Source organism: Moschus berezovskii, chromosome 8, assembly GCF_049115385.1.
Source record: "Moschus berezovskii isolate FMDL1 chromosome 8, NW_MosBer_1.0, whole genome shotgun sequence".
Lineage (NCBI taxonomy): Eukaryota > Metazoa > Chordata > Mammalia > Artiodactyla > Moschidae > Moschus > Moschus berezovskii.
Window position 1 is genome coordinate 103,982,923 of NC_142467.1, and position 12,894 is coordinate 103,995,816.

The 12,894-nt window shown below is 43.6% G+C and overlaps 2 protein-coding genes across 2 annotated transcripts; both read left to right on the top strand.

The window, feature by feature from the left end:
• Window positions 1-656: 656 nt before the first annotated feature.
• Window positions 657-1,616, top strand: LOC129558741 (olfactory receptor 1I1-like). Its single transcript, XM_055430128.2, has one exon. The coding sequence runs from the start codon at window positions 672-674 to the stop codon at window positions 1,614-1,616; it is 945 nt and encodes a 314-aa protein (XP_055286103.2). The 5' UTR covers window positions 657-671.
• Window positions 1,617-11,933: 10,317 nt separating this feature from the next.
• Window positions 11,934-12,878, top strand: LOC129558779 (olfactory receptor 1I1-like). The gene has a single exon (XM_055430203.2). It carries the CDS (start codon window positions 11,937-11,939, stop codon window positions 12,876-12,878), a length of 942 nt encoding a protein of 313 aa, XP_055286178.2. The 5' UTR covers window positions 11,934-11,936.
• The last annotated feature ends 16 nt before the right edge of the window (window positions 12,879-12,894 follow it).

Here is a 12,894-nt window from a genome sequence, read left to right on the forward strand (position 1 = left end):
AGAAATGTCTGTTTAGGTTTTCTTCCCATATTTTGAATGGGTTGTTTGTTTTGATGCTGTTAAGCATCATGAACTGGTTGTAATTTGGCGAATAATCCCTTGGCAGTCATATCATTTGCAAATATTCTCTCCCAATCTGTGGATTGTCCTTTCTTTTTGCATAATGTTTCCTTTGCTGTGCATAAGCCTTTGAGTTTAAGTAGGTCCCATTTGTTTATTTTGCTTTTATTTCCATTATTATGGGAGATGGATCAAAAGAGATATTGCTTTGATTTATATCAGAGAATGTCCTGCTTATGATTTCCTCTAGGAGTTTTATAATGCCTGGTTTCACATTTAGGTCTTAAATCCACTTTGAGCTTATTTTTGTGTATGGTGTTAAAGAATAATCTAATTTCATTTTTTCCCATGTAGCTGTCCAGTTTTCCCAGCATCACATGTTGAAGAGACTGTCTTTCCAACTTTGTGTAGCTTTGCCTCCTTTGTCATAGACTGACCATAGGTGCGTGGGTTTATTTCTGGGTTTTCTATTTGTTTCATTGATCTATATTTCTGTTTTTGTGCCAGTGCCACATTGTTTTGATGACTGTAGCTTTGTAGTATTGTTTGATTCCCAGCTTTATGTTGCTTCCCTCTGCCCTTTTCTCCTTCACAGCACACACAGGCCATCCATGGAACCAGAAAACCAAACAACCGTCTCAGAATTCCTCCTCCTGGGACTCTCAGAAAGGCCAGAGCATCAGATCTTCCTCTTTGGGCTGTTCCTGCCCATGTACCTGGTCACCCTCTTTGGAAACCTGCTCATCATCCTGGCCATCATCACAGACTCACACCTCCACACGCCCATGTACTTCTTCCTCTGTAACCTGTCCCTGGTGGACATCTTCTTCTCTTCCACCACCGTCCCCAAGATGCTGGTGAACCTCTGGACACAGAGCAAAGCCATCCCCTTTGCAGGCTGCCTTGCCCAGATGTATGCTTTCCACCTGTTTGGGACCATGGACAGCTTCCTCCTGGCCGTGATGGCCATTGACCGGTTCGTGGCCATTGTCCACCCTCTGCGCTACTTGGCCATCATGAGTCCCTGTGTGTGTGGGCTGCTGGTGGTGGGGTCATGGCTGATCACCAACCTCCAGTCCACTGTCCACACCTGCCTCATGGCTCAGCTGACCTTCTGCGCTGGCTCTGAAATCCCCCACTTCTTCTGTGACCTCATGCCCCTGCTGAAGCTCTCCTGCTCAGACACACACACCAATGAGCTGGTGATCTTTGCTTTCGGCATTGTCATGGGCATCAGCCCCCTCGTGTGCAAAGTCTTCTCTTATACTTGCATTTTTCAGACGATCTTTAGGATCCCTTCTGCTCTGGGCAAATGGAAAGCCTTCTCCACTTGTGGCTCACACCTCACCGTGGTGACCCTATTCTATGGCACCATTTTTGCTGTTTACCTGCAGCCAGAATCTCCCACTTCCTCCCAGAAGGACAAGGCGGCTGCCCTGATGTATGCTGTGATCATTCCCATGCTGAACCCCTTTATCTACAGCCTAAGAAACAAGGACATGAAGGCAGCCCTGAAGAAGCTCGGTGGCAAAGTAGCACCCATCAGTCCTAGGTAAGAATAGCTGTTCGGCACCTGCCATGTTCCAGGCCCACAGTTCAGTGCATGGGACACTGAAACACATCCACTGCTGCTCTCAAGGCATTCAGAGTCTGGTATGGAGTACAGATCTGTCAGCAAATCATCACAGGTCGACACAGTAAATGTGTCTGTCATAAGGGATGAATGAAGCACTGCAGGAAAGAAAAGTGTGTATCTTCCCCATGGTTTATCTTCCTCCTGAAGGTCCGAGGAGGAGATTTTGAAGTAGCCTTACACTGGTCCTTCTGGGGTGTCTTATAGAGATGGTACATGGATAATCCTTATTGAATGAAAGATTAGCTACACTCAATTTTAATGAAGCTCTTTGTCTTCAATAAAGATAATGTGGAAGCAACCTAAATGTCCATCAACAGAGGAATGGGTAAAGATGAAATATTACTCAGCCATAAAAAGGAGCAAAATAGTACCATTTGCAGAGGTGTCAATGCACCTAGAGACTGTCATGCAGAGTAAAGCAGGTCAGAAAGAGAAAAACGAGTATCATATAGTATCGCTAATATGTGGAATATAGAAAAAAATGGTACAGATGAATGTATTTGCAAAGCAGAAATAGAGACACAGACATAAACAACAAGCTTATGCACACCAAGGGGCATGAGAAGTAGGATGGACAGGGAGATCGGGACTGACATATATACACTATTGATACCATGTATACAGTGGATAACTAATGAGAACCTACTGTATAGCACAGGGAACTCTGCTCAGTTCTCTGGGGTAACATACATGGGAAGAAAGTATAAAGGAGACGGGATATGTGTATATGTGTAACTGATTCGCTCTGCTGTACAGCAGAAACTAACACAATATTTAAAGCAACTATACTCCAACAAAAGTAGAAAATAAATACATGGTCTGTGTCTTAAAAAAAAAAAATGTGTTACATATTGACCAATTACATCACCATGCTTCCTAAGTGACTGGAGGAAGGACTCTGAGAACATGAGATGAGCTCACTTGCTATCTGACTCAACAGTCATCAACCTCAATCTCACAGGGGGCCTAGTGGTCCTGACTTTGCATGGGGATCAATGTCATCAACAGACCTCCCATGTGCCCCAGATTGGGACAGAGGAGATGCTGGCACTGGATCATGGAGATCGTGATTCAGCAGGCTGACACTGGGCCCTGGAATCTGCCTTCTTAACAGGCTCTCCAGGTGGTCCTGAAGCAGGCAGCACACACAACACAGTGGGAGGACACACCCTGAACTAACCACAGAGTCCATGTGTTTCCTGTGATTCCATCGCATGGCTCCAAACCCAATATGATTCTATAGGCGCTATCGGCAACAAGTGGATGCGGTGGGCTAGGCTGCATGAAGAGGTTGGATTAGGGGTTGAATTGTGTCCTCCAAAAAGATATGTTGCAATCTAACCCCTAGTACCTCAGAAAGTGACCATTTCTGAAAATAGGGTCTTTGCAAGGTAATCAAGTTATAATGAGGTCATTAGCGTCCTAATCCACTGTGACTGGCATCCTTAAATAAAAGGTAGAATTTGGACACAGACATGCACCCATGGAAAAATCCATGTGAAGATGAAGGAAAAGAAAAAGGTGATGCTTCTAAAAGCCAAGGAATGCCAGAGATTGCCAGCAAACCAAAATCTTAGCGAGAGGCATGAACAGATTCTTCTTCACAGTTCCCAGAAGGAACTCTGTCTGTGTGTGTGTGTTTATGTCTGTGTAGAAACTCTGGAAGGTTACACAAAAGCCACTAAGAGAGATTATTCACTGAGGGGCCTTGCTAAGAACTGGATGAATAAGGACCTGGATTGGGGAACAACATTTCATTATTCCATTGCATGAATTTTTTTTTATTTTATTGAGTAGAGTTGTCATGTGAGTTTCAGGTGTACAGCAAAGTGACTCAGTAGTATACACATATCCATTCTTTTTCAGATTCTTTTACCATATAGATTATTACACAATATTGCGTAGAAAGTTCCTGTGCTATACAGAAGGTCCTTAATGATTATCTGTTTTATACATGGTAGTGTGCATGTATTAATGCCAAGCTCCTAATTTATTCCTCCTGCCCCACATTTCCATTTGGTAATCATAAGTTTGTTTTTGAACTTTGTGAGTTTGTTTCTGTTTTGCAAATAGTTTCACTTAGCCTCACTTGTAATGCTCAGTTACTCCAGTGAGTGCTCAGTTACTCCAGTCGTGTCCAACTCTTTGGGACCCCATGGACTGTAGCCCTCCAGGCACCTTTGTCCATGGAATTCCCCTGGCAAGAATACCGGAGTAGGTTGCCATGCCCTTCTCCAGGGGATCTTCCTGACCCAGGGATCGAATCCACATCTCTTACATTTCCTGCATTGGCAGGTGGGTTCTTTACCACTAGTATCACCATAGTTTTACTTATAATAGTTTCACTTTCAGTTCAGTTCAGTTCAGTCGCTCAGTCGTGTCCGACTCTCCGCGACCCCATGAATCACAGCACGCCAGGCCTCCCTGTCCATCACCAACTCCCGGAGTACACTCAAACTCATGTCCACAGAGTCGGTGATGCCATCCAGCCATCTCATTCTCCGTCGTCCCCTTCTCCTCCCGCCCCCAACCTTTCCCAGCATCAGAGTCTTTTCCAGTGAGTCAACTCGTCTCATGAGGTGGCCAAAGTATTGGAGTTTCAGCTTTACCTATATCATTTTTTGGGTTTCACATATAAGTGATATCATATATTTTTCTTTCTCTGATTACTTCACTTAGTATGATAATCTCTAGTTCCATCCATATTACAGCAAATGGCATTATTTCATTCTTTTTTATGGCTAATTTACCATATGATTCCACAGTCTTACACACAGACATATGTCCAAAGAAAAACCATAATTCTAAAATATATATGCACCCCAGTGTTCATTACAGTAGTACTTACAATAGCCAAGACATGGAATCAACTTAAATGTCCATTAACAGAGGAATGGATAAAGAAAATGTGGTGCATGAATAATTTCTTAACCAAGAGTTAGTAGTTACATATTTTAAAAGTCAACATTTTAAGATATTAAAAAGCAAGTTGGGGAGAAGGCAAAAATAGAAGGACCAGAAGATAAAAAGGTCCCCCAGGGAAACAGAAATGGGAGGCGTGACATAGAAAACCAAACACCAAAGAATAAAGTCCACCAACAGTTTTGATTCAAGAGTTGAAGAGAAATCCCTTAATACCCATTCAAAAATAAGCTTGGTCCCCTCTGGAAAGAAAAGGAAATGTATACCCATCTGAATGCAGAGTTCCAAAGAATAGTAAGGAGAGATAAGAAAGCCTTCCTAAGTGATCAATGCAAAGAAATAAAGGAAAACAATAGAATGGGAAAGACTAGAGATCTCTTCAAGAAAATTAGAGATACCAAGGGAACATTTCATGCAAAGATGGACACACTAAAGGACTGAAATAGTATGGACCTAACAGAAGCAGAAGATAATAAGAAGAGGCGGCAAGAATACACAGAAGAACTATACAAAAAAGATCTTCATAACCCTGATAACCACGATGGTGTGATGTCTCACCTAGAGCCAGACATCCTGGAATGTGAAGTCAAGTGGGCCTTAGGAAGCATCACGATGAACAAAGCTGGTGGAGGTGATGGAATTCCAACTGAACTGTTTCGAATCCTAAAAAATGATGCTGTGAAAGTGCTGCACTCAATAGGCCAGCAAATTTGGAAAACTCAGCAGTGGCCACAGGACTGGAAAAGATCAGTTTTTATTCCAATCCCAAAGAAAGGCAATGCCAAAGAATGTTCAAACTACCGCACCATTGCACTCATCTCACACTCTAGCAAAATAATGCTCAAAATTCTCCAACCTAGGCTTCAACAGTACATGACCCAGGAACTTCCAGATGTTCAAGCTGGATTTAGAAAAGGCAGAGGAACCAGAGATCAAATCGCCAACATCTGCTGGATTATAGAAAAAGCAAGAGAATTCCAGGAAAACATCTATTTCTGCTTCATTGACTACAGTAAAGCCTTTGACTGTGTAGATCACAACAAACTGTGGAAATTTTCTTAAAGAGGTGGGAATTCCAGACCACCTTACCTGTCTCCTGAGAAGCCTGCCTGCAGGTCAAGAAGAAACAGAACTGGACGTGAACAGTGGACTGGTTCAAAATTAGGAAAGGAGTACGTCAAGGCTGTATATTGTCACCTTGCTTATTTAATTTATACACAGAGTACATCATGCAAAATTCTGGACTGGATGAAACACAAGCTGGAATCAAGATTGCTGGGAGAAATATCACTAACCTCAGATAGGCAGATGACACCACCCTTATGGCAGAAAGCAAAGAGCAACTAAAGAACCTCTTGATGAAAGTGAAAGAGGAGCGTGAAAAAGCTGGCTTAAAATTCAATACTCAAGAAATGAAGATCATGGCATCTGGTCCCATCACTTCACAGTAAATAGACAGGGAAACAATGGAAACAGTGAGAGACTTTTTATTTTCTTGGGCTCCAAAATCACTGTAGATGGTGACTGCAGCCATGAAATTAAAAGATGCTTGCTCCTTGGAAGAAAAGGTATGACAAACCTAGACAGCATATTAAAAAGCAGAGACATGCCAACAAAGGTCCATCTAGTCAAAGCTATGGTTTTTCCAGTAGTCATGTATGGATGTGAGAGTTGGACTGAAAAGAAAGCTGAGTGCCGAAGAATTGATGCTTTTGAAATATGGTGTTGGAGAAGACTCTTGAAAGTGCCTTGGACTGCAAGATCAAACCAGTCAATCCTAAAGGATATCACTCCTATATATTCATTGGAAGGACTGATGCTGAGGCTGAAGCTCCAATACTTTGGCCACCTGAGGCAAAGAACTGACTCACTGGAAAAGACCCTGATGCTGGGAAAGATTGAAGGCAGGAGAAGGGGACGACAGAGGATGAGATGGTTGGATGGCATCACCGACTTGATAAATGTAAGTTTGAGCAAGTTCTGGGAGGTAGTGATGGACAGGGAAGCCTGGTTTGCTGCAGTCCTTGGGGTCACAAAGAGTTGGACATGACTGAGCAACTGAACTGATACTGATTTGTGCAGCATAAATTTATTGATTACTTTCCAGGAGCTTTCACTGGTGAACCTAACTGTATAAGTTCCCTATCCTCCTGGAGTTTCCTTCATGATGGAATGCGTGAGAGGACATAGATTCAGGCACCTGAGCACCCTGGGGAGGCGCTTGAACCTCCAGACCACCCTGATGGGAACTGCCATGAGGTTCAGTTTGGGCTGGGAAGGGACACTAGGGCGTTTCCTAGTGAGAATGTATCCTTAGTGGAGTGTATCCTCCTCTTTGTCACCCACTCCATTATCCCAAAGTGCCCATACCCCAGACAACAGGCCACAAGTGGCAAGAATACAAATAAGACAAGACAATTAGCGTCTTCCTTCTTAACAAGGACCCATGGGATTAAAATGCCCAAGAGCCCTCAAACTCTCAATACCCTGCTGTGACCCTGTTCACATACCCCAGCTGGGGTGGGAATGCATGATTCCCTCCTCTGCACCACAGACATCAGACTCCCCTCGGAAGTCACAGCTGAGGGGTCTCCTCACGTCTTTCCTGGTGTCTTAGCATTGACCTCAGAATCCTGTGGAGACGGAGTCCACCAAGACCATTCTCTTGGTGACACCCTCCTGGTAAGCCAGCCAAGGATGGAGAACAGGAGTGAACTGGAGGGGCTGGGGAAGAGGAACTGCATCTCCTCCTGAAAGGAGAGCGGCTGTGAGGGGAGAGGGAGAATGAGAAAAAGAAGAGAGGCTGAGGGCAATTCTATGTTCCCTGAGAGGGCAAAAAGTACAGAGGACAAACTCACTATAGCTAGTCATGTGGAGAAAAAGCATTTAGGGTCTGTGGATGGAGGCCACCGTAAAACAGCTTTCTCCAAGCTGAGGTTCTTCAAGTGTAGTCCTGGACCAGTAGCAGCTGTGTCCCCTGAGAACTTCCTAGAACTACTGCTTCTCAAGCCCCATCCCAGACACTCCAAGGCATGGGCACAGATACCTGGGTTTTAACCAGCTCCCTAGGTGGCACTGATGTACGCTCAAGACTGAGAACCCCTGCCCTAGTGCAAGCAAGGACTTCCTGTCAACAACCAAAGACAGTTGGAAACGTGTAGCCAGGAAGGGACTCATAGGAGTACAGGCAGCTCAGAGAAACCTGAGCATCACCCCATAAAAACCTCAAACCCAACTCTAAAAACCCTTGAAAGTTAATTAAATCTCTGCTGGAGATCTCCCAAGGTTACCCAGGAAGAGTGCTGCTCACTTTTCTAATGCTCCCTTTCACCACCTGTTCACCTTCCATGGTCCTGCTCCTCATAGCAGGGATTAGCATCTCTTCCTTGTTCTTAAAACACCATAGGGTCACCTATCACTTTTCTTATCCCAATCGAACCATATACTGTGTAGTCCCATTTACTTCAGCAAACCTTAAATCTTTCCATAAACCAATGTTCTTGGAAGGTCGGTAGATAAGAATCTAAAACACTTGTAATTGAAGAGGATGACTTAGAACATGTTGGCAGAGTTTAACTATGAAACACCACTGCTCATAGGGTGTGAGTGGCCATACTCAGAAGCAATGGAGTTTGAGAGAGTGAAAATAAATCTCAGTTCAACTAAGAGCCCAAGCACCTGCAGGCTGAGTGCCCAGAACATCTCTCTCATCCTCTGTCTTTTTTTTTTTTTTTTTTGCTGCATCACCTGGCATGTGGGTTCAGACCAGGAACTGAACCCATAACCTCTGCAGTGAAAGCATGGACGCGTGGATTCTTAACCACTACTCTGCCAGAGGAGTAAAAGCCCCAGTCTTTCTATTATCAGTTGTGGTCAACACCATTTACCTCTCAGAGTCATTGTAAAATCTACACATGAAGAAACTCTGGGGACTTCCCTGGTGGTCCAGTGGTTAAGACCCTGCATCCCCAATGCAGGGGATGCTGGTTCGATCCCTTGTCAGGAACCTAAGAGTCCACATGCCATGCAGCTCAGCCAAAAAATAAAAGAAATTTTTTTTAAAAATAAAGTGTTGCTCCTTAGAAGTCTCAACACTTTTGTTGTCATTAAATGCCTCATATGTGCTTGTCAGAAATTGGTTTTAAGACCAAAGGACTTAACCAGGTCAGAAATGAGGGCAGCACCCCACTGCTGAGCATACACACGGAGGAAACCAGAATTGAAAGAGACACATGTACCCCAATGTTCATTGCAGCACTGTTTATAATAGCCAGGACATGGAAGCAACCTAGATGTCCATCTGCAGATGAGTGGATAAGAAAGCTGTGGTACATTTACACAATGGAGTATTACTCAGCCATTAAAAAGAATGCATTTGAATCAGTTCTAATGAGGTGGATGAAACTGGAGCCTATTATACAGAGTGAAGTAAGTCAGAAAGAATAACACCAATACAGTATACTAACGTGTATATATGGAATTTAGAAAGATGGTAACGATGACCCTATATGCGAGACAGCAAAATAGACACAGATGTAAAGAACAGACTTTTGGACTCTGTGGAGAAGGCGAGGGTGGGATGATTTGAAAGAATAGCATTGAAATATGTATATTATCATATGTGAAATAGATCGCCAGTCCAGGTTCAATGCATGAGACAGGGTTCTGAGGGCTGGTGCACTGGGATGAATGACCCTGAGGGATGGGATGGGGAGGGAGGTGAGAGGGGGGTTCAGGATGGGAAACACATGTACACCCATGGTTGATTCATGTGAATGTATGGCAAAACCCACTACGATATTGTAAAGTAATTAGCCTCCAATTAAAATAAATAAATTAAATTTTTTTAAGAAAGAAATGAGGGCAGCAAAGGAAAATCCTCTCGTTGCTGGAAAGAGACAATATTAACATTTTACAAGGACCTGGTGAATCATACACATTGGTGTTTTTTTCTATGTTGTCTATGTATCATAAGAGACACGTATAGTCCCTAGCACCTAATACATTCTCTGTAAGTCTTCATTAATTTAAAGGAAGGGTAAACACATTCCCTGGAAAATGGAGACTTAAAGAGCAAATGTACCCAAGCTTTGGTGGTCTTGGATGAATCTGCTTTCTCTGAACTTTCTGTATGAACCTGATTGTCGTTGTTTTTCAATCGCCCAGTTGTGTCCAACTCTTTGCCACCCCATGGACTGCAGCACACCAGGCCTCTCTGTCCCTCACCGTCTCCTGAAGTTTGCCCAAGTTCATGTCCATGAACCTGCTAATTCCCAATAAATAATGGGAACTTTCTAAATAGATGGGGAAACAAAACTAGGATCAAACTCATTGTCAGCTTAAAATGTGTGAATGAGAATAGCATCAGGCATGACTCCGTGTTGGCATTTCTTTAAAACTTGCTCGCTCCTGTTCATTCATTCGGTCCATATTTTCATATCAGTTCATGTCAGAATGTTATTTTACAAACCTGCTTTTCTGTCATCATATTAACTCCAGGAATACGTATGTAGGACATTCTGCTTTTTGTTAACTGACACTTGATCACACCTTTCTTGGTGTCATGGAAACGGCTTATCTTTGAATAGTCCAGGCTGTGTCTGGGAGTTTTTATTTTGAATAAACTGTCTGAACATCTGTTTTACATGATAAAACAGTATATATTTTACTGAGGGTGCAAAATTGTTTCAAGGACCAGTGGTGGTTTGTCTAGATCATATGAAAATCCAGAATTTCTTGTCCTGCGAAGGTACCGCTGAGACCACATGTACTTCCAAAATGCCATTAGCTTTTTCTTTTCAAATATATATTTTGCTTATTTGGCTGTGCCGGGTCTTAGTTGCAGCACACGGGCATGTGAACTCAACTCTTAAGTTGCAGCCTGCAGACTCCTAAGTTGCAGCATGTGGGATCTAGTTTCCTGGTCAGTTATCTAATTGGGGCCCCCTGTACTGGGAGCATGAAGTCTTAGCCACTAGACTACTAGAGAAGTCCCCAAAATGCCATTAGCTTTAAAGCTCCAGATATTCTTTTGTTAGTGTGAAAACTCCCTATAAAACTTCCACTTTACCAGCATTCTGGGTTCATTCAAAGTCACTGTTTCCCCTGAAAATACATGACTACTGTCCCAGTGCACTGAACGCCTGAGGCCAGGGGCCTACTCACTAGCTTGCTGAAACATTTCTGCTCACTTGAGTCATTTTAAATAAGGCCAAACCTGATCATGCTGATTGCAGTTGGTGCTACAAATGTATTGTTTAAATAATACTATAAAAATTAACAAACTATAAGAGAAAGGAGGAAGGAAGGACGGAATTGAGGGACAGAGGGAAGGAAGGGGAAGGGAGGGAAGGAATGGGAAATATGGTTTCATGAAACCCAAATTGTGTGCTTTGTAAAGATTTAATAACAAAAAGGAATCATTTTTAAAACTGCTATCAAAATAGATGTGAGCAAGGTAATGGAAGACAATTTGGATGTAGAAGTGTAAAAATCTGAAAGGATTCTGCACCCAGATTGTTTTGCAAGGATCCTTAATTCTTTGTTCCACATTCATGAAAAAAAAACAGAACACAGATTTCAGCCTATGTATATGACTAAGGCAAGGCAGCTGATACAGATCCATCACCAATTTCCTCATACTGGAAAAGACCTTGGTCTTCATCAAAAAGTCCAATGAATAAATTTACATAGTGGACTCTAGTTAAAATGTGAAAGGTATGTGTGTCCACTTTCTGTTTCCCCTCTTTTGCTGGAGTTTCCAACACTGGTCCTCATCACAACAAATGAGAAGGGGTCTACCTAGTCATCACCTGGGAGCAGATCATAAAGTGCCCCTAATGAACTTAGGGTTCATTGGATGCTTCAGAAAAGTGCTATTCATCCTTATATCCCTAGTCATGAACCCAAAAGAGATGTTAAAATTATGTCTTATTGATGGAGGAGGAAAGGAGGAAAGAGAGAAAGATGAAGGGAAAAGAAGAGAAAGATGATCAGGTTTGGATTTGATTTCTCTCAATTTGATTTTCTATGAATCTTGGCTCTATAAAGAGAAATGAGGGTGTTTATGAAAAATACCTAAGTTGTCCCAAAACAACTAAGTCAGACATTTGAGACTATCCATTCTCAGACATGGATGGTTTTCCTTGGGGAGACAGAAATCCATGGAAGGGAGCTGTAAGAATCCCATGGGTTTTCACTTTTGTGAAAAACCTGCACACAGGTTTGCAGGGAGCTGAGACAGAACTCCATCTCTGACTCCAAGTTTTATGTCTCTCATCTTCCTCCTTTTCTCCTTCGCGGTAGACAAAAGCTGTCCATGGAACCAGAAAACCAAACAGCAGTCTCAGAATTCCTCCTCCTGGGACTCTCAGAAAGGCCAGAGCATCAGATCTTCCTCTTTGGGCTGTTCCTGCCCATGTACCTGGTCACCCTCTTTGGAAACCTGCTCATCATCCTGGCCATCATCACAGACTCACACCTCCACACGCCCATGTACTTCTTCCTTTGTAACCTGTCCCTGGTGGACATCTTCTTCTCTTCCACCACCGTCCCCAAGATGCTGGTGAACCTCTGGACACAGAGCAAAGCCATCCCCTTTGCAGGCTGCCTTGCCCAGATGTATGCCTTCCACCTGTTTGGGACCATGGACAGCTTCCTCCTGGCTGTGATGGCCATTGACCGGTTCGTGGCCATTGTCCACCCTCTGCACTACTTGGCCATCATGAGTCCCCGTTTATGTGGGCTGCTGGTGGTGGGGTCGTGGCTGATCACCAACCTCCAGTCCACTGTCCACACCTGCCTCATGGCTCAGCTGACCTTCTGCGCTGGCTCTGAAATCCCCCACTTCTTCTGTGACCTCATCCCCCTGCTGAAGCTCTCCTGCTCAGACACACACACCAACAAGCTGGTGATCTTTGCTTTCGGTATCATCATGGGCATCAGCCCTCTCACATGCATCCTCCTCTCTTATATCTGCATTTTCTGGGCGGTCTTCAAGATCCCTTCTGCTCAGGGCAAATGGAAAGCCTTCTCCACTTGCGGCTCACACCTTACTGTGGTGACACTATTCTATGGCACCATCTTTGCTGTGTACCTGCAGTCAGCATCTCCAGCCTCCTCGCAGAAAGACAAGGTGGCTGCCTTGATGTGTGGAGTCGTCATCCCCTTATTGAACCCCTTTATCTACAGCCTAAGGAACAAGAATATGAAGGCAGCTCTGAGGAAACTATTCAGCAAAGCAGTTACTTCCCAGTCCTAGGACAGAAAAGTTGTTC

What these genes read in the sequence shown, in the direction of transcription:
- LOC129558741 (XM_055430128.2), top strand. Translation starts at nt 672, where the DNA reads ATGGAACCAGAAAACCAAACAACCGTCTCAGAATTCCTCCTCCTGGGA.
- LOC129558779 (XM_055430203.2), top strand. Translation starts at nt 11,937, where the DNA reads ATGGAACCAGAAAACCAAACAGCAGTCTCAGAATTCCTCCTCCTGGGA.